This window comes from Micromesistius poutassou (genome assembly GCF_964030765.1).
Source record: "Micromesistius poutassou genome assembly, chromosome: 5".
NCBI classification, from domain to species: domain Eukaryota; kingdom Metazoa; phylum Chordata; class Actinopteri; order Gadiformes; family Gadidae; genus Micromesistius; species Micromesistius poutassou.
The window spans coordinates 3,301,809-3,322,401 of NC_140275.1; the positions used below are offsets into that span (position 1 = coordinate 3,301,809).

At 50.0% G+C, this 20,593-nt stretch overlaps 3 protein-coding genes and 1 non-coding gene across 9 annotated transcripts in view; all 4 read left to right on the plus strand.

The window, feature by feature from the left end:
- The window catches only part of LOC311343954 (prominin-2-like), a gene marked incomplete at its 5' end in the record, with an annotated part of 10,481 nt that extends 4,584 nt beyond the window's left edge, over positions 1–5,897 (plus strand). Inside the window, 11 exons of the mRNA XM_084468909.1 lie at positions 109–259; positions 1,277–1,435; positions 1,956–2,079; positions 2,416–2,501; positions 2,624–2,708; positions 3,299–3,445; positions 4,236–4,307; positions 4,684–4,773; positions 4,973–5,026; positions 5,511–5,591; positions 5,766–5,897. Coding sequence (XP_084325035.1) covers positions 109–259; positions 1,277–1,435; positions 1,956–2,079; positions 2,416–2,501; positions 2,624–2,708; positions 3,299–3,445; positions 4,236–4,307; positions 4,684–4,773; positions 4,973–5,026; positions 5,511–5,591; positions 5,766–5,885 — 1,169 coding nt within the window. The 3' untranslated portion in view covers positions 5,886–5,897. The remainder of the gene's footprint in view (positions 1–108; positions 260–1,276; positions 1,436–1,955; positions 2,080–2,415; positions 2,502–2,623; positions 2,709–3,298; positions 3,446–4,235; positions 4,308–4,683; positions 4,774–4,972; positions 5,027–5,510; positions 5,592–5,765) is intronic.
- Positions 5,898–6,518: 621 nt separating this feature from the next.
- Positions 6,519–7,961, plus strand: LOC311343955 (uncharacterized protein; the record flags this gene model as incomplete). The annotated part of the gene is made up of 4 exons (XM_084468910.1): positions 6,519–6,536; positions 6,764–6,853; positions 7,297–7,418; positions 7,832–7,961. The coding sequence occupies 4 exons, from the start codon at positions 6,519–6,521 to the stop codon at positions 7,959–7,961; spliced, it is 360 nt and encodes a 119-aa protein (XP_084325036.1).
- A 294-nt stretch (positions 7,962–8,255) lies between these two features.
- On the plus strand, positions 8,256–8,326 carry AC3HAE_014018 (transfer RNA glycine (anticodon CCC)). The gene has a single exon. It is a non-coding gene; the product is annotated as a tRNA-Gly (tRNA).
- Positions 8,327–8,918: 592 nt separating this feature from the next.
- Positions 8,919–18,600, plus strand: LOC311343590 (cytotoxic granule associated RNA binding protein TIA1-like). 6 transcript variants are annotated; one of them, XM_084468488.1, is made up of 13 exons: positions 8,919–9,105; positions 9,969–10,065; positions 10,385–10,483; positions 11,154–11,208; positions 11,353–11,440; positions 11,910–11,985; positions 12,505–12,625; positions 12,729–12,824; positions 13,209–13,293; positions 13,726–13,867; positions 14,785–14,823; positions 15,180–15,331; positions 16,942–18,600. In XM_084468488.1, exons 1-13 carry the CDS (start codon positions 9,074–9,076, stop codon positions 17,078–17,080), a joined length of 1,221 nt encoding a protein of 406 aa, XP_084324614.1. In that variant the 5' UTR covers positions 8,919–9,073; the 3' UTR covers positions 17,081–18,600. The 6 variants fall into 6 exon arrangements, with proteins under 6 accessions (XP_084324614.1, XP_084324615.1, XP_084324616.1 ...); XM_084468489.1 differs by having other exon boundaries at positions 15,183–15,331; XM_084468490.1 differs by having other exon boundaries at positions 12,505–12,613.
- Positions 18,601–20,593: the final 1,993 nt, after the last annotated feature.

Genomic DNA, 20,593 nt, shown 5'->3' on the forward strand with positions numbered 1-20,593 from the left:
TGACTGTGCCATTCCATCTGTCTGTCTCGATTGTCTGACTCTCTGTCTGTCTGTCTGTCTGTCTGTCTGTCTGTCTGTCTGTCTGTGTGTCTGTGATTGGTCCTCCAGACCTGCTGTCGGAGCTAAACCACACCCAGGTGTTGCTAAGGAACAGCAGCCAGGGGTTCCCCTCGCTGCTGTCCCTCCGTCAGGCCGTGACGAACCTCAGGGCCTCCGTCAGGAGGGAGAGCGGCAGGCTGGACCACTACGACCACGCCAGGTGGGTCCTCCTGGTCCTGGTTCTACTGGTCCTGGTTCTGGTGGTCCTGGTTCTGCTGGTCCTGGTTCTGGTGGTCCTGGTTCTGCTGGTCCTGGTTCTGCTGGTCCTGGTTCTAGTGGTCCTGGTTCTACTGGTCCTGGTTCTAGTGGTCCTGGTTCTAGCAGTCCTGGTTCTAGTGGTCCTGGTCATGGTTCTAGTGGTCCTGGTCATGGTTCTAGTGGTCCTGGACCTGGTTCCAGTGGTCCTGGACCTGGTTCTAGTGGTCCTGGACCTGGTTCCAGTGGTCCTGGACCTGGTTCTAGTGGTCCTGGACCTGGTTCCAGTGGTCCTGGACCTGGTTCCAGTGGTCCTGGACCTGGTTCTAGTGGTCCTGGACCTGGTTCTAGTGGTCCTGGACCTGGTTCCAGTGGTCCTGGACCTGGTTCTAGTGGTCCTGGACCTGGTTCTAGTGGTCCTGGTTCCAGTGGTCCTGGACCTGGTTCTGGTGGTCCTGGTTCTGGTGGTCCTGGTTCTACTGGTCCTGGTTCTGGTGGTCCTGGTTCTGGTGGTCCTGGTTCTGCTGGTCCTGGTTCTGCTGGTCCTGGTTCTGGTGGTCCTGGTTCTGCTGCTCCTGGTTCTAGCGGTCCTGGTTCTAGTGGTCCTGGTCATGGTTCTAGTGGTCCTGGTCATGGTTCTAGCGGTCCTGGACCTGGTTCTAGTGGTCCTGGACCTGGTTCTAGTGGTCCTGGTTCCAGTGGTCCTGGACCTGGTTCTAGTGGTCCTGGTTCCAGTGGTCCTGGACCTGGTTCCAGTGGTCCTGGACCTGGTTCTAGTGGTCCTGGTTCCAGTGGTCCTGGACCTGGTTCTAGTGGTCCTGGTTCCAGTGGTCCTGGATCTGGTTCTAGTGGTCCTGGTTCTAGTGGTCCTGGCTCTAGTGGTCCTGGTTTCTTATTTATATAATGATTATATTTCTGTTTTCATTCCCTCAGAGTAAAACCGCTGTTGACCCCCCGCTGTGTCCTCTGGCGCCCTCTGCAGGTGGGCGGTGGGCGTTACACTGTGCTTCGTGCTGCTGCTGACGGCGGTGCTGCTGCTGGCCGCCGTGTCCGTCGGGCTGCCGCTGCTCTTCGACCCGGCCGTGTACTCCCGCTGTCCTCACGCACGGCTGGAGCGCACGGCCCTCTGGATGTTCCAGATGTGGGTACCTCCCCCGTCGCCATGGTGACCCATGAGGACCCTCCTTTGGATTCAATACTTTATTAATCCCTTCATACAGTTTTACTGTCACAATTCCTCTGTTAAAATAAAAAGATAACCATGAATCAATAGAGAACATAAATAAAATATAACCCCTGAAATATCACAGTAAGGCAAATAAATATGACAATATGAAATATGAAATATGAAAAATATGTACACAAAAAAGTACATGCAAGATACATAATATCGATATAAAAGTTGCAGAACATTAAATTCAGTTCTATCAGTCAATCTACAGATGTATATTGATCTGTTGTAGTTAATCTACAGATATATATTATTGATCTGTTGTTTCCGTTGATCTACAGATATGTACTATTGATCTGTTGTAGTTAATCTACAGATATATATTATTGATCAGTTGTTTCTGTTGATCTACAAATGTATACTATTGATCTGTTGTTTCTGTTGATCTACAGATGTATACTATTGATCTGTTGTTTCTGTTGATCTACAGATGTATTCTGTTGATGTGCGCGTTCTCTTGGCTCTACATCATCCTGGTGTTCATCACCCTCTTCGTGGGGGGAAACGCCCACACCCTGCTGTGTCGGAGCTTCACCAGCGGAGAGATCTTCCCAGTAAGCGTTCCATGTCAACACTTTACATCACTTATTTCAGATTAATTAAACCACTTTGTGGATGAATCATCCATCATCCAAGAAGTTAATGGTGTCACACACACACACACACACACACACACACACACACACACACACACACACACACACACACACACACACACACACACAGACACACACACAGACACATGCACACACAGGCAACATCATGCCCTTAAGCACTTAATCAACACCTTAACATACAAACAAATACAAACAGTATTTGTACTATGTACTATGTACTATGACTTGTATTGTACAGCACAACCTTATCTAAAGCACGGTTTACTTGGCCAGTTCCTGGACAAGCAGGAAGACCTGTTCACCAATCTGCTGAACCATAGCGTAACCCCGATTCCCGTCAAGTCTGCCAGAATCTTCCGGTAAGACCTTCCAGACTCGCCCTTCATCGTCAAACTCCTGAGAACTGTGTCAGCCAGTAGGACAAGACTTTCCTGTTCACATCGGAGATGTATTTGACTCATCAGGGCGGATTGTGTTTCAGTGGCTGTCAGCGAGGAGAGTCCTTGTTCCACAGCATGGAGTTGAAGCAGAGCTTTGACCTGGAGGAGTTCCTGGACCCCGCCAAGGTCAGGGCTCCCAACCACCTCAGTTAGCCCGGCCGTACACACACTCGCTGTTTGTTCTTCAGAGTTATTGTACACAGACAGACACACATCACGTTTATTAGATCTAAGACCTCACATCAAAACAAAGCAAATACATGATTGCATTGCAATTGTCAAAGATTTGTACGTGTGTATTGATTCACAAAACGTGTTTCTCATGGCCATGAATCCTGCTTTACTTTTTGTTAATACGGGAAATCATATCACGTGACATAAAAGAACTCAAGGTGTATTTAAATGATCTATCGTGTTACGTCCCTGGTTTAGGGCTTCAAACAATATCAATGTCATTTATTGAAATAAATGAACTGATGGGTTTTGAACAGTGATGGACATGGGATGTGTAAGGTCAGAGGTCAGGTATGGGAGTGGAGGAACGGACTGCAGTGTGTAGCGGGTCGTATGGTGTGAACCTAACAACGTCTTAGATATAGATATACATATACAGTGTTTATATATATACATTCATTTGAAGCAGCTGTGGTGAGTTTTCATGGTCACCAACACAGGAGGGACTTTTACTAAAGCCCTGTGTTATCTGTGTCCTCCAGTACTTTGAAGGGTTGAACGACACGCTCGGGGAAGTCTCAGTGAGCACGGAGGCTCTGAAGCTGCTCTCTGACGGGGGCAGACAGGCCCTACTGATGTACCAAGGGACCAACCTGGAGAACTACCCCTACGCCGCCGTGACAGAGCTGGTACAGCCAACCACCTCCTCTGCTTCCCCCGCTCTTGTGTGTGTGTGGGTGTGTGTGGGTGTGTGTGTGTGTGTGTGTCTTTATGTGTTGGTGTGTGTTTGTGGACGTGTGTCTGTGTGTGTCTGTGTGTGAGAGTTTGAGAGATGCATCTGTGGGCAGGCCTGTACGTGTGCTTGGGTGGGTGGGTGGCTGAGTGGCTGTGTGTGTGTGTGTGTGTGTGTGTGTGTATATTCCTGTGTGCGTGCATGTGTGTGTGTGTGAGTGTGTGTGTGTGTGTGTGTGTGTTGGCATCTCTGACATTATTCTAATAGCAGAGGTCTCTCTACTGTGTTTTACGCCTCTCCCTCCTCCTCTCCCTCCTCCTCTCCCTGCTCTCCCTCCTCCTCTCCCTCCTCTCCCCCCTCTCCCTCCTCCTCTCCCTCCTCCTCTCCCCCCTCTCCCCCCTCTCCCTCCTCCTCTCCCTCCTCTCCCTCCCCCTCTCCCTCCTCCTCTCCCTCCTCCTCTCCCTCCTCTTCTCCCTCCTCCTCTCCCTCCTCTCCCTCCTCTCCCCCCTCTCCCTCCTCTTCTCCCTCCTCCTCTCCCTCCTCTCCCTCCTCTCCCTCCTCCTCCCCCTCCTCCTCTCCCTCCTCCTCTCCCTCCTCTTCTCCCTCCTCCTCTCCCTCCTCTCCCTCCTCTCCCTCCTCCTCCCCCTCCTCCTCTCCCTCCTCCTCTCCCCCCTCTCCCTCCTCCTCCTCTCCCCCCTCTCCCTCCTCCTCCCCCTCCTCCTCTCCCTCCTCCTCTCCTCTCTCAGTTGGGTAAACCCGTGGTGAAACAGGACCTCCTCGCGTTTGCCAGCGAGCTGGACCAGAAGGCAGAGCTACCTGTGAGTACGTTGGCATGGCAACGCTCAGAGGCCCCCCCTATCTGGCGGGTCGGGGGGCTGGTGCAGTGATGTCACAGCCAACGCTGGCTCTTTCTCACTCTCCCTCTCTCTCTTCCCCTCTTTACCCTCACACACACACTCTCTCTCTCCCCACCTCTCTCTCTCTCTCTTGCTCTCTCTCATTCTCTCTTTCTCTCATGTCATACTAACGTACGTCTAGCTCTCTCTCTCTCCCTCTCTCTCTCTCATTCTCTCTTGCTCTCTCTTGTTCTCTCTCTTTCTCTCATGTCATGTCTAACTGTCTCTCTCGTGTGTGTCTCTCTCGCTCTCTCTCTCTCTCTCTCTCTCTCTCTCTCTCTCTCTCTCTCTCTGGCAGGAGAATGAAAAGATCAAAGCTGATCTACAGAAGGAGGCTAAGAGCACTCGTCTCCTGCATGACCTTGTGGATTTTCAGAGAGCCAACGCCGTGCGTGACTCTCACACCCAAATGAGTGTGTGTGTGTGTGTGTGTGTGTGTGTGTGTGTGTGTGTGTGTGTGTGTGTGTGTGTGTGTGTGTGTGTGATGGCAACCATGTTGACATTTCAAGGTAGTAGAAGGTAGAGTTTGGAGAAGGGGTGTGATGCTCTTCTGTTACCCTGACAACCGTCTCCCTCCATCCTTCCAGGCCAACATGAGTGGAAGTGTTAAGGCCTTGAAGATCATCAGCCAATCATACAGGGTACTGAGCATTCTATGTCCTATTATGTTGTAAACTAGATTCCTGTTACCATCGCAAACAAGAAGTTCTGCTTTAATACTACATCGTCCTCCGCTCTAATGAGTTCACTCTCTCTCTCATGCTCTCTCTCTCTGTCCCTCTCTCTCTGTCTCTCTCTCTCGCTCTCTCTCTCTCTCAGTCATGTGCCTCTGCCTCTGTGTGCCTATCGCTCTCTCTCTCTCTCTCTCTCTCTCTCTCGCTCTCTCTCATTTTCATGCTCTCTCTCTCTCTTTCTCTCATGCTCTCTCTCTCTCTCTCTCTCTCTCTTTCTCTCATGCTCTCTCTCTCTCTCTCTCTCTCTCTCTCTCTCTCTCTCTCTCTCTCTCTCTCTCTCTCTCTCTCTCTCTTTGTCTATGTCACTTGTCATTCTTTGATGTGTTTGTCCTACAACGAATGTGTACACTAATCAAACAACCTCTCTTCTGTCCTCCTTCACGCTCCGCAGGCGAACGTCACCACGACGCTGACCCGCTTCGACCAAACCCAGACCCTCATGAACGCCCAGGTTCCCCTCATCAGCGCCAACGTGAGTCCCACCCCGCTCCTCTTGATTTCCCCGGGGGGTAATCTGCAAGGACTGTTATCGCAGCTGAGGCGGCGGCGGCGGTGGTGGTGGTGGTGGCGGAGTCAGCCCACGTTTCATTTATGATCCTCATTACTTCCCTGCCCTCACTGCGTCCCCCCCCCCCCACTCCCCCAGGTGTCCCGGCGCACCATGGAGAGCGGAGAGCAGCAGCTCCGCCGCTACCTGACCTGGGCCCGACGTGCGGTGGGTGAACGGCGGGTGAAGTCGCGGGGACGACGTCCTCCTCCAGATTAAAGCCCTGTGCTGCAGAGTGAGGAGGGGGGGGGGGGGGGGCTCAGTGGGGGGGGGGCTCTCTGACGACAGGAGGGTGTGAACCACGCAGTGAAGAGGGGGTCTGCTCAGTGGGGGGGGGGCTCTGACGACAGGAGGGTGTGAACCATGTGTGTTGTTTTGGTCCAGGGTGCAACGTTCCACAGCTTCTTTGGTGCTTGACATCTTGGATCATTTGTTTGAACAAACACCTCAGCACCACCGCCTCTCTGCCTGCTGACAGCCATCCCTGCACTGCCTGGAGGAGTTTGATTTCATTATGCAGATATAAATGTTTTATGTATATATACTCTCATGTTGGAGCAGTGGCCCCGATCGGGACGGGAAGGTGAAGGTTCTTCCGTCCCGACGTGAATGGTGACGGTCGCTGGGCCGCCGGTCGTCCCGACGTGTTGAACCCTGCAGTCTTAGGCAGACGTGTTTCTCCACAGCTACTTGCTGTCGTTTAGGTCCAGCAGGTAGAGCAGGTAAAGCAGCCTCTTGCTTAGGGTTTGTATCAAGTTTGGCTGTAAGAGCAACATGAGGTAACAATGCAACGCATATGCATTTTCTTTAATCAATTGCCAAACTCTCCGCGGAAGACCAACCAAGTCTGTGATGAGTCAGCAAAGCAAGGCAGGATTAGAACTAATGGAACGCTGAGTGACCCAGCTGAAACCACATCGAGAATAAAACAAGTTTGTCTCGTGATTAAAGCGGCTTCTTTGGTAGTCAGCCGACTGCTTTAGTCAACAGCTTGGCCCGCGGGAGTAGAATCCTGTGGAGTGTTCATTATGATCAGGTGTTGACAGCGCTGCGGTATAGATGAGAGCCCTGAATGGTGAGGTGAGCTCTGTGTGCAGATCCTGGAGGACGTGCTGGGGTGTGGCTGGCTCACCAGGTCGGCGGACAACATCTACACGGCCGTGTGCCTCGGCGTGGTGGACCCCTGGGTGAGTGGGCGGGGGGGATCTGACGCTCTCACCTGGTCTGACCTCACCTCACCTCGTCTCACGCTGCCGCCGTTCATATCGCTTCATCTCAACTCCTCATCTCAGCTTATCTCCTCTCACCTTTCCTCATTTAGTCTCACTTCCTCTCACCTTGTCTCCTCTCACCTTATCTCCTCTCACCTTTCCACATTTAAAAAATAGTAGCCGTGTGGACAGGGCCTTTCCACATTGAGCCTCACTTCCTCTCACCTTGTCTCCTCCCACCTTTCCACATTGAGCCTCACTTCCTCTCACCTTGTCTCCTCCCACCTTTCCACATTGAGCCTCACTTCCTCTCACCTTGTCTCCTCCCACCGTTCCACATTGAGCCTCACTTCCTCTCACCTTATCTCCTCTCTCCTGTCCTCATTTGATATCACTGTAACCTCACTGTAACCTCACAGAACGGGTTCTGGTTGAGTCTGGGCTGGTGCTGTGCCTTCCTGGTTCCTGCTGTGTTCCTCAGCCTGTACGTGGCCATACGTCTGCCCCCCCCTACGACCCTGGCCTCCGCAGCCTTCACCGGGTAAGAGAACCCTCCCACGCCGGCCAGCCATGTTTGTAGTCCCTTATCATTCTGTTGTTGTAGTTCACGATGTCCCAGCTTTAGCTTGTCAACCAATTTACAAAGCCAAGTATAAGCACACTTATTAATAGTAATAATAATCAATATTATTGATATATCCTTTACACTGTTAGAGAATGCTTAAGATAAAAAAGTGTGTAGTAAAGGCACCATGGAATATTATTTAAATTAAATAATGTAATAATATAATAATAATTAAATCAAATAGCCCACGTTTTAAATGTACTTGTGATACGTTTACATTTAGGCATGTTTAGGCATTTAGCAGCGCTTAGAGCTGAATGTCTCCAGAACAGTTTTTGTATCATCATCATTATCATCATCACCCTTATGATTCTGTCTCTGTTCTGTAGTTATGATGATCCCGACATGTCCCAGGAGAAGAGGCCGTACGATGAGAAGAAAGGAGAGAGCCACCACTCAGAAGAGAAACCCAAATCCAACATCTACATGACCTTATCAGAGCTCGGTGATGACAATTAGACAAGATGGATGATGGATGGAGATGCTGCAAGGATGCTTTATGTGTTTTATATTCTGTTGGGCCCTCTCTACTCAGTGCATCAGGGTAATATAACGTGAGGTAATATATATTGAAATTATATTAATCCAAGCTGCTCATGTTGGTGCAAAAAAATCAAGGTAACAATAAACGGTCAATGAAAGATGGTGGGGGGGGGGGTATTCGTTTATTCTATATTCCATTAAAGAATCAATGCAATCAACCACTCGTCCACCAACATTGTGTCTGTATTATCCAAGATTGTCTATCGGACGGCGCCGCTGGTGTAGTGGTATCATGCAAGATTCCCATTCTTGCGACCCGGGTTCGATTCCCGGGCGGCGCACGTATTTTGTTACCACACCAATTTCAACTTAATTTGCTTTATATCAGTAGATACATGTGTAAATATAAATCGTGAAATAGTTTTTATTCTTGGGTCGCTGGTTAATTCTTTAGCTATATTTTAATTTTAAAAAATCACCACCCCGAAGAAACGAATGCCCCACTTGGCTTTTTCATTAAATTAAATTAATTAAGCAGACGGTTTTTTTTATCTGGAACTTCTTACAGGAATTGCATTCAACCATGAAGATACATCCAAATTAGCAAAAAAAACACAAAAAAATGCATAATTGACGTGTCAAAACACAACGCAAGCATACGCCTATCAATGACGATTTAACATGAAATGATATCAAAAAGGATTAAGATAAAACGTTTTAAACACAAATGTGGGTTTCAAAGCTGGTTCCGTTGACTGCTGGAGGCATGTCCGTCCGCGGGTTCGATCCACAGTCAAGCTGGGCTACGCTTCTGAAGCACGCTACGCCGCTGACGTATCCTACGCCGCTGGCGTACGTTACGCCAGCGTTACGCCGCCGCTGACGCTGCGTCTCCGCCTTCTTCAACGTCCCATTGTTTGCATCAGACCGAGAGGCTGTCTGCGCCGCCGTGTTCCCGGAGAAGAAGACTCGGCCTACCGACCCTCATTTAACCGAACGACCAGCGGATAGCCATCGGGAACCGCGGGAACCTTCTCGAGTTTCTCCGTCCGAACCCTTTGTATGTTAACGGATTAAACCACCGAACCATGATGATGGACGACGACCAGCCCAGAACCCTGTGAGTAGCGAGCGGACCCGGCTACGTCCTGCAGCCCCGTAGGTTAACGAGGACCCGGCTACGTCCTGGGTAGCTTTAGGTAACCAGGGGACCCCGGCTACGTCCTGCCACGGGTCGTATCTGTTTTGTAACTCCGATCTAGAGTCTGCGTCAGCCCGGGTGTGGATCGGGGCTGGTAACAGCCACCCAGGACCCGGGTTATTTTCCGAAACGGATGGCATACACGAGTATAGCAACAAGGACCTGGGCTATGTCCTGGAAAGTGTGTGTGTGTGTGTGTGTGTGTGTGTGTGTGTGTGTGTGTGTGTGTGTGTGTGTGTGTGGCCCTGCACAGCCTGCCTCAAAATGAAAACCGGGGTGCTAACATTAGCTTAGCCGCTAATGCTAACGCTAGCTTCGATCAAAACCAGAGCGGAGGCCCCGATGCTTTAAACACGTCCCGACTAGAGAGCGCCACGTTCGGCCCACACTGACCCGTGTGTCCCCCTCCTCCGGGTCGGACCGGGAGCTGGCGGGTCGGGGGGGGTTCTCTCGGGCTACCCCTCTTAGCCGCCTAGCTCGAGGCCCATGTGAAGCTCGAGTCTCCCCCGGCGGGCTGCAGACAGACCGGCCACGTCAACGCTCAGCCAGACACCCGGGAAATGAGGCGCCAACACGGCGTCCGCGGGTCCGACTCGTGGGTTTCATCCAAAGCGCGGCCGCCCCCACAGCGGGAGAGACCCCGTCTTTAGTGTTTCGTTTTCGTTTGTTATCCTCTGAGCCAGGTCCGAGTTTGGAGCTAGCCGTGCTTAACTAGCCTTTGTTTGCTCGCTCACTTCCTGTTTCACAAAGACTGCGTCTGACTTGTTCCCGTGTGATCGCAGGTATGTGGGGAACCTGTGCAGGGATGTCACCGAGCCGCTGATCCTAGAGCTGTTCCAGCAGATCGGGCCATGCAAGAGCTGTAAAATGATTATTGACGTGAGTGTTCTCCTGCTTGACTTGAGGCCTACAGTACACACGCAAGCATTGTGATCGAAGCCCTGTGACAGAAACGTGCAGGTCCCAGACTTGCACCAGAACACTTTGGAGGAATGCATCCTTGTATTGTTTAGCCTAAGGTTAAGGTTTTGGTTAATCATTTAAAACATGAAAATGCATTATAATTATTAAACGGATGTGGATGCTTTTGTTTATATCCTGCACAGTATAGCTTGCACACTTGTTAATACCGAACTGAAGCATGTTGATGTGATTTCGTTGCTCTTGTGTTAAACGCTCGTGTTTTTCCCCCGGGCAGACGGCCGGGAACGACCCCTACTGTTTCATCGAGTTCTACGACCACAGGCACGCAGCGGCCTCGCTGGCGGCCATGAACGGACGTAAAATCATGGGTAAGGTAAGTTATCGGACCTCCTCGGTGAGTGGGGCGGGCGGTGGGGTGGGACAGGACGTGTCTTCTGGTTTAGTTCCTTTTGTTATTGGCCACAGCTCCATGCTCGTTCTTAATCATAACATCAGGGACCCCATACATTTCAGCCTCTTAAGGTACCTAGTTCTGCTAGTCTTGACCTCCTTCCATGTCATGTAGTCAGCTAGTGTAGGTTTGGTTGAGCTTATCTGGTCCTTCACATCCGAAGCGTGCACCTGCTGCTTGTATTGGATGTGTTGCTGATATTACGTTTAGGGAATTTAGCAGAAGCTCTTATCCAAAGCCACTGACAATATGTACATTTTTCAGAAGAAAGCGAAACGATATTTTGCTGTCGGTACAGTAAGGATGTTCATAGAACCAAGTGTCAAGCACTAACAATCACTAGGTTAACCCATTCGCCGTATACAACAAAGATAGCTAGGGTACGATGCTACACAATTCTAAGAGCTGTATTTAAGTGCCAGGACGTACAATAAGTGCATAAGAGGGGTGAGGCTATGCAGAGTGTAAGTGAGTCTAGCTGATATTACTACTGCTGGTTTTAATGGAGAAGCGAGTGCTGGACGTTTCACCATGTCATTTTACCCCACCTGGCCTGTTGTGTGTGTGTTCCCCCTCCCGTCCCGTCCCACAGGAGGTCAAAGTCAACTGGGCCACAACACCAACAAGCCAGAAGAAAGACACGAGCAGTAAGCCCAGATTCTCCACCAACACATCTGTGCTCACATAAACTCCCGCATCTCCAAGCCTAGACATCTCATTGGCTTAGAATACTGATTATATGATCAGCTGGTGTACGTCCCGATGTGTTTGACCAAACCTCCTTCCTGCAGATCACTTTCACGTCTTTGTCGGGGACCTCAGCCCCGAAATCACCACAGAAGATGTCAAAGCGGCCTTCGGGCCTTTTGGCAGGATATCGTACGTACACTTGAGTATTGACTGATAAATGTTTAACAAATATTCGCCGAAGGCTCCGTGAATAGTGGTGAATACCCCCCGAGACCGTGCACGTGAACACTCCAAAAATAAACAAGATTACACTTTTTGCAGGGATTTATTTGTTTTTATTAGTGTGACGAGACGACCGTCATGCGCGACATTTAGCGATGAAAACAATATCCAGAGGTTGAGATCTCAATCATGGGATATTGCCCAAGATAGAGAAATAGGGAACCAATCAAATTGCGCCATCTTAGGTTTACGTGTAGCATATACTAAATATTGAGTATGTGGAAAGGCCCTCAGTGAAAACACATGACCCACGATACAGCTGTGGTCAGGAGAACTTGACGTGAATATCTCCCAGAAGTATAAATGTATGCTTTGTTCCTCTGTGTACGTGTTTGTCTGTTTATTCATGTGTACTCTGTTTTGTGTGTTTTTGTAGGGATGCCCGGGTGGTGAAGGACATGGCGACAGGGAAATCTAAAGGCTATGGTTTTGTGTCTTTCTTCAATAAGTGGGTAAGTTCTGTAGCTCACGGTTCCTCTCATTTAAACGGCGTCCTGTCTGTTTGTCCGTCCAGCTGATTCAGTTGTTTACGGGGCTCGCTCAAACCAAATGGTTGGCCTGAGCGGGACATGTGGTACATGCGTTGATCAGTTACTTTACATTTACATTTAGGGCATTTAGCAGAGGCTTTTATCCAAAGCGACCTACAATAAGTACATTTGTCAGAAGAAAGGGGAACAATATATTGCTGTCTGTACAGTAAGGATGTTCATAGAACCAAGTGCCAAGCACCAACAATTGTTAGGTTAACTCATTCCCCATGTTCAACAAAGATAGCTAGGATAAGATGCTACACAATGTACAACATACAAAAAGTGTCTATAATGAGTGCAAGGACGTACAACATACAATAAGTGCGTACATTAAGTGCCAGGACCTACTACATACAATAAGTGCATAAGAGGGGTTAGGCGGCTGTGCAGAGTCCAGGTGATCTCTTGAGCTAACCGCTCTGTGGTTTGTGTTTTCAGGACGCAGAGAACGCCATCCAGCAGATGGGCGGTCAGTGGCTCGGGGGTCGGCCCATCCGGACCAACTGGGCCACAAGAAAGCCCCCCGCCCCCAAGGCCAACTATGAAAGTGCGTTGACATGTATGGAGGCGTTTAATTGAGCATCACACCGACACGTTCCTGCAGGGTGCTGCTGGGGGTTCCCCGCATGTAAACAGCTTCTTCTGCCCTCCCCTCATCTCAGACAACTGCAAGCACCTGTCCTTCGATGAAGTAGTGAACCAGTCCAGTCCGAGCAACTGCACGGTGTACTGCGGGGGCGTCAGCACGGGCCTGACAGGTGAGACCCACGTTGGTACACGGCACCGCCCGGCCGGTCCCAGCACCGGTACTGGTTGGGCTTGAATCACTGGTTTGTCATTCCAAGGGAGCGTCATCATTAGTGTCTTCAGAGTGAGTTGATGCGTAGAGTCCGGTTCCAGGTCTCTGCTTGTTTCGCTTTACAGGAATTTCTTTACAAAGGATTCCAATCTGATAAGATGATTTAAAATTCTACAAATTCTCTGTTGTTTTATATACTTCAGCCCTGGAAGTTCAACATATTTGCATAGACTTGATTTTGTGAGGCGGGAAAGGCAGGTCATGATGCCTTCACCAACCCCAACCACCAACCAATCCTGGGAACCCAACGTGATCCCTCTTTTCTCTCTCTCTCTCTCTCTAGAGCAACTGATGAGGCAGACGTTCTCCCCCTTCGGACAGATCATGGAGATCCGGGTGTTCCCAGACAAAGGATATTCCTTCGTGAGGTAGGACGTCCAGAGGGCTACACTTTGATCTCTCCATCCCCCCTCCCCTGGCTCTCTCTCTCTCTCTCTCTCCCTCCCCATCTCTGTATCTCTCTCTGGATCTTTCTGTCCCTCTCTCCACCCAATCTCTCTGTCTCTTTCCCCCCAATCTCTCTGTCCTCCCAATCTCTCTCTCTCTCTCTCCTCCCAATCTGTCTCTCTCACCCCAATCTCTCTCTCTCTGTCTCTCTCCTTCCAATCTCTCTCTCTCTCTCCTCCAAATCTGTCTCTCTCCTCCCAATCTCTCTTTCTCTTTCTCTCGCTCCAATTTCTCTCTCTCCCCCCCCCCCCCCCCCCCCCCCAATCTCTCGCTCTCACTCTCTCTCGGTCTCTCTCCTCCTAATCTGTCTCTCTCCCCCCAATCTCTCTCTCTCTCTCTCTCTCCCCCCCCAGGTTTAACTCCCACGAGGCGGCGGCCCACGCCATCGTCTCGGTCAACGGCAGCTCACTAGAGGGCCACGTGGTGAAGTGCTACTGGGGCAAGGAGACCCCCGACATGGTGAACCCCATGCAGCAGCAGATGGCCCTGCCCCAGGTAAGGAGCCCAGCTCGCCCCACCCTCCATGCCTCTCTTTAACGCCTCAAGCAGCGGCTCCGCTGTTGAACACCAGGACCTCTGGGGGTCTGAAGCACTGGTTCACAGCTGGAGGGTCGCGGGCTGCTGGGCATTCTGCTAACCTTTCAATGGAACCCTTTTAACAGCAGACTGTTTCACTTTAGTTTAGCCCCAGTTTTTCTTGGCTCCCGGTTCACTCTGTTTCTAACAGTACATGGAGGCCTTGTTGACTACTGCAGTATCTGTAAATAAATGTTGCGATTATTTTTGGATGGGGACTTCAAGGCACATGTGGGCCCTACGGCTGGACCAGTACTAGTGAACCACTGCTTTGACAGATGAAACCCACACAGCCAAGTCCTTGGCTGTGTTAACTTAGGAGAACAGGACATTTGATATTGTGCTGTGCTACCGTGAGGAGAGGGTTGCTGGTTTAGTCATTTGAATATGAAGGGCACAAGATAAAGCCATCGTATGCTGGGTGGAGCTTGCAGATATGTGCGTCTGTGTCGGTACTCATACTCAACCGGTTGTCTCCGGTCGACCTCATGCAGCTCAATAAGGTACCAGAGGAGTAGCCCTCTCTCTGAGCCGCTGCAGGCTGCGTCTCAACCAGGACAGACTGTTTTCACCCGGCTGTGTTTGGGGCTTCAGTGGTCAGAACTGCATGCTACAGATAACGGAGATCCCAACCAGATCCCCATTATCTGTTGCATGGGGGAGGTAGTTTGATACAACATGTTGTATTTTAACCAACATCACATGTTCTATTAAACCCATGTTAATGTAGTGTGTTAACCTTCTTGAGTGGCTGTTGATGTGGTAGGGGCGGGGCTATCCAGATGTTGATGTGGGTGCTAACCAATCTTTTACGTTTTGTCTATATTCCAAATAAGGTCGTTAGCGGTGCGCAAGGATTGGCTTCTCTAAAAAATGTATGTATCTAAATATATATACACCTTTTTCGGCAATTTATCTAATCCATCTTCTGTCTGTAGTCTTCATTTTCTGAAGGATATTATAATATGATGCTGTGAGTTGATGATGCTGTGAGTTGTTGTCCTTGTGTGTGTGTGTGTGTGGGGGGGGGGGGCGCCATGTGGCTCTGTGTTTGTGTGTGGGGGGGGGGGGGGGGGCCATGTGGCAGCGCGGGCCCCCGGGCTGCTTCCTGTCCGTCCGTCGTGCGGTCCGGTGTCTGACCGCCGGGCGAGCGTGCGGAGGCGTGTGTCGCCGCTGTGCCCCGGCTGACCCCCCCCCCTCTCTCTGTGTGTGTGTTCTTGTCGCCCCGCAGCAGAACAAGGTGGGCTACCCGGCCGCCCAGCCCTACGGCCAGTGGGGCCAGTGGTACGGCAACGGGCCCCAGATCAGCCAGTACGTCCCCAACGGCTGGCAGATGCCCACGTACGGCGTCTACGGGCAGGCCTGGAACCAGCAGGGCTTCAAGTAAGTACGCCCGGTGGCAGAGCGCCAGGGTCCTCACCGCCATCCTCCTCCTCCTCCTCCTCCTTCATCATCACCACCATCATCATCCTCCAGGGGCCGGGGGGGAGGGGCTACTGGTGCGGGCCCCTCTCAGATCCGGGGGATGGATCCCCATCTTGGGCCTCAGGAGGGGTGGGGGGGGGGGGGGGTCAGCCATCTCCCTCGTCCCGGGTCGTACCACCACCCCCCACCCCCCCACCCCACGCTCCCACACCCCCGCCCCCACCCCACCCCACTACACATGTCACGTGTCCAGCGTATGAAGATTGCGACAAAAGCACCAAATAAATATATTTGAACTTTGGTTTATTTTTTATTTTCTTTGCTCTATTGATTTGTGAATGCCCCCCCCCCCCCCCCCCCAATGGTGGACTAAGGAATACTTCTGTGGTCCATCTCAGGCTGTCGCGCATCGAACGATGTTTGGTTTTGTTTTTCTTATCCCCGTCCCTGTCCCTTTAAGCCCCCCCCCCCCCCCCCCCGCCCCGCCCGTCACCAGTTCACTATCGCTAGGCTCTCTCTCTCTGACGAGCGCTTTACAGACCTGGCACCAACGGGCGTCTCTGGCTCAGCCAATCACAAGAGGTCCTAGTTTGAGGCACCTGGTCAGCGTAGCGCCCAGCTGATGTCCGGTGACTGGCCGGGGAGGGGGTGTTGTTACGGGGTGCCTGGAGGCGCGTGTTCTGCCAGGTCTGACTGCCAGCCGTCTAAGCAGGGCCAGAAGTCTTGTCCCGGATCTGATTATGTTTTCATCGGCGTTGACCTCGTCAGAAGACTTGTATTTTGTTTTTGTATGATTTGTCAAAGGCCATTTGATTTCAGAAGTGAAATTATTTCCAACAGTTTGGTATTTGTGTTATGCCCTCCCCTCCTCCCCCCTTTTTATTTTTATACTTTCTGGTGATTTGGAAAACATTGTTTAGAAATTTGAAAATATATTAAAAATCCATGTTGAACCATGTGAAGGGCGAGCCTATGTGAAAGTGTAAGATTCTAATGAACGATGTGCAGTCGACTCTTTAGAACAACAGAGATAGTGACGCCTCTCTGAACTTGAACTCTTTAGACTGTCGGTATCAGCTGTCCATCTCCTCCTCTCCTTTCTCTTTCCTTTTTGTGGAGGAAAATTGTACATTATTGCCAAAATGTAGACCTGCTGCTAGCTGAACCCAAACCACCTCAATGTTGGCAGGTAGCATGCTAGCCACACAGAGGCTGTGCCCAGCGTTAGCGCCACAAGAGGCTCCCATAACGTGTTCTCCTTTAGCCTGTAGCCTCTGCTTTTGCCTATCCTCTGCTTGTCTCCAGTCGACCACCCCCTCGTCTCCTCCTCCTGTCTCACCCCGCTCTGTTAACCCTTCCCTCCCTCTCAGATGTCTGCTCTGCTGTCCGCTGTAGCCTGTCCAGATTGTAGCATAACTCTTCATTATTATTTTTTTTAAACCCTCCACCCCTCCCCCAAAACGCCCCCCCCCTTTCGCCTTGTCTCTTCTAACCTGCTGGCGATGTGTCTCTCTCTGTGTGTGTCTCTCTCTCTCTCTCTCTCTTGTCTCTTTCCCTCGTTTTTGCAGCCATTTACCGGCCAGTGCTGGGTGGACTGGCGTGAGTGCCCTGAGTAACGGTGGGGTAATGGAGCCTTCCCAGGGATTGAATGGGAGTATGCTCGCCAGCCAGCCTGGCATGGGAGCCACAGGATACCCAACACACTGAGTTAAAACCGGGTGGGACAGTTCTCCCCTCGTAAAGGATTTTTGTTATTATTTTTGGGGGGGGGGGGCGGGGGCGGGGTTTGGGTTAGTTTGTTCTGTTGTCTGCCGCCAGCGTCTCTGGCTGCAGGCCCCCCGCGGGGCAGTAAGACCTCCGACCGCTGGCAGGACTTAAGACTCTGGGCTCGGGGTCGTCTTAAAGGGCCGACGCCCCTAGAGGATGTATAAATGGGTCATGGGGTGGGCGGGGCCTAGGCTGAGGTAGGGTGGGTGGGTGGGAGGGAGGGAGGGAGGGCAGTGCCCTGGGGGAAACTGTTTCACCCCGTACAGGTAACCACGCCCTTTTGGTTTTTTGAGGGGGTTGTTTTGTTTCTGGCCGGCGAGACTGGCCGTGACCAGCGGGCCGTGTTTAAGTTAACTGTAAATGAATATAAAACTGTAAAGAGGAAAGCTTTTTGGATTTGCGCTCCCCCCACGTTCCCCCCCCCCCCTCCTCCTCCTCCACCTCCCCCCTCCCTCAATGAGTTTTACATTTGACTGAACAACTGCTTCCATTTCCACACCGTTCCGCTGGGGAAGACCTCGAGGGGTCAATGTCTTTTGGTTATTTTCTTTTTTTTTTTCAAATGAAAACCTTTCAGTCTGGATCATGTTCTAAGTTATAAACTTAAGTTCTATTGTTTTTTTTTGAGGAATAGAAATCGTTTAGACCTTTTTTTGTTTCCTCATTTTCTATTGGATTTCCAACCAATTGCAGGGATTCTTGACTCTGCTGTCTCTGTAAGGGCAGATAAATATTGCACAGTTTTCTCTTCTCGTACTTCGACAAATTTTTATCACCAAGAGCTTTTTTTTTTTTTCTTTTAGTTTCTTTTTACTTCTTTCTTTGTGCATTCCATTCCTCCATGTTTAGGACAGCCTCAAAAAATATTTTTCCTCCACCTGTAAATAACCACATTCATTTGAAACGATGTAAGTAAAAAAAAATGCTACTGTTAACTGTGGGTGCTTGCTTTTTTTTTTTTTTTTTTTTTTGATTACTCGACAGTTAACTCTTAACATTGTTCGTAGCAGAGGGCCACTATCACGGTGCCGCGGGCACGACGCGCTCCCGATTCTTCCAGCAGGGACCAGGCCGCGCTGGTGACGGCAGTGCACACGTTTAAATAAAAAAAAAAAAAACCTTCACGACAACGATTCAGATTTTAAAAGGGGTGAGCATGTGTTGACATTTCTGACTTTGTTTTTGTAATAACTATTGAAATGCCAGTATTTTGTATCACAAACCTGTGTGGATTCAATTTTTACACTGTTGCCCTTTTTGCCAGAGAAATGGGAGGCCTACATTATAACTGTTGCCTTATAGAGCTGGTTTCTTTTATCCGACACGGCATTCTTTTAAATTAGGCAGTGCCTACATATTTTCAGACCCGTTCTGCTCCAGGAGTTGGCCCTGAAAACTGATAATGACTCTGCTATGTAATCAATGTTTTCTTGCTTTGTCCAATTAAAATGCTGATGCGAATAAAACCACGTGCCGTGTCGTGTCTTCTCCAGCCCACCCCAGCGGAGCTGTTGGGTAACTACTGGTTACCAACCAGTCTCTGGTTATACTAACCACTGAATGGGCCTCACTGGGAAGTTGAAATGATTTGCTTGAAGTGGTCGTGTATTCTTGTGAGAGACCATCCTAATCTCACGAGGTAATATTGGGAAACTGACGTGATTATCGGGTCGGTCTAACGAGCGCAGAGGGGCTAAACCAACACACCTGGGTGGGGGGGGGGATAATGCTGCCTTCATGTGCTATGGAAAAGGTGATCCTTTCCATTTGTGAACTGGAAATTACGAGTGCGTTGTGTTCAAGTGCTTTTGTTGCAGTGAAATGAAACATGGCGGACCAACAGATCCTGACCTGTTACTGTTGAAAAGGTCAAAGGTTATCTCATCTCGGCAGCTCGTGTATCAAAATATTCTACGAGCTCCAGTGGAAATTACGGTGTATGGGAGTATTCATGTGCAATTTTTACGTCGGCTTTTGGTATTTACCATAATTTCCATAGCACATGAAGGCACCATAAGGTGTTTGCTTCATCTACTGTAGCCCACTCAGGAGTCAAAGTAATGGGTCTTAAAGGTGCCATGACATGGTGTGGTGTGATTGGCCGTTACAAGCCGTTTTGGAAATCTGCCCTTTAAGACATCACGGGTGCGCGTGTCCACCTAGATGTGTGACGGATAGACAGTCCACTGGGTAGGCTGACAGACGGATCTATCCAGCACACATCTAGGTGGACACGCCCACTTTCTGCCCCTTATGATGTCATAAGGGGAAGATTTCAAAAACGGCTTGTAACAGCTAATCACACCACACCTGGTGGCATGTCATGGCACCTTTAATTATCTGTGCCTCATATTTTGGTCCATGGGGGTTAGGAATCGTTATACGCCACCAACACGGTTCAAACCGCGCGATGAGGAGGATGTGAAGTCATGCTGTTATGGTCTCCACTAACGTCAATGTAGTGATAAAGGAAATGGGCTGAAAGATTACTAACTTTAATCACAATAGCTCCTTGAAGACTACGGCGTACCTCGTACAGCTGTGGGGGGGACTGCTGAAGTCCTCAAGGATCCCGAGATAACGCAGCTGTTCCTTATAAACACGCTGTCTCAAGTGTTTTGACTAAAAGCTTTTTATGGTGTGCTTCTTTACACAGTGGAACATAACGTCTGTCCTTCGGTCCTTTTTAGTTAATTGCTGCTGTATTAGCAGATGTAATCATACATAATAAAACACATTTTATTAAAATAGTTGGGCTCCCAGAGGCCAAATTTTCGAGAAGCATCTCGCTGCGGCCTGCGGGAAGGCGGGGCGTGACATCACGCCCTGCCCACATCACGGGCGAGTGCATTCTGGGATTGCGTAGCCCATATAAAACCAACAGAAGAAGAAAAATACGTCTTTCTTGAAAATACTTGAACTAAATACGTCCTCTTGAACTAGCAGCTAACCCCTAACCCTAACCATAACCCCTAAACCTAACCCTAACCATAACCCCTGAACCTAACCCTAACCATAACCCCTAAACCTAACCCTAACCCTAACCATAACCCCTAACCCTAACCATAACCCCTAAACCTAACCCTAACCATAACCCCTAACCCTAACCTAACCCTAACCATAACCCCTAAACCTAACCCTAACCCCTAACCTAACCCTAACCATAACCCCTAACCCTAACCATAGCCCTAAACCTAACCCTAACCATAACCCCTAACCATAACCCCTAAACCTAACCATAACCCCTAACCCTAACCCAAACCTGACTTAGATTAGCTAGGCCTAAACATAAAATATTTCACTACTGCACAACGAATGATTTGAGGAGTTCCCATTTATTATTTCAAATGAAACATAATTAAGAATGCACTCGCCCGTGATGTGGGCAGGGCGTGATGTCATGCCCCGCCTTCCCGCAGCTCGCAGCGAGACGTACTTGAAATTTTCCGTGAT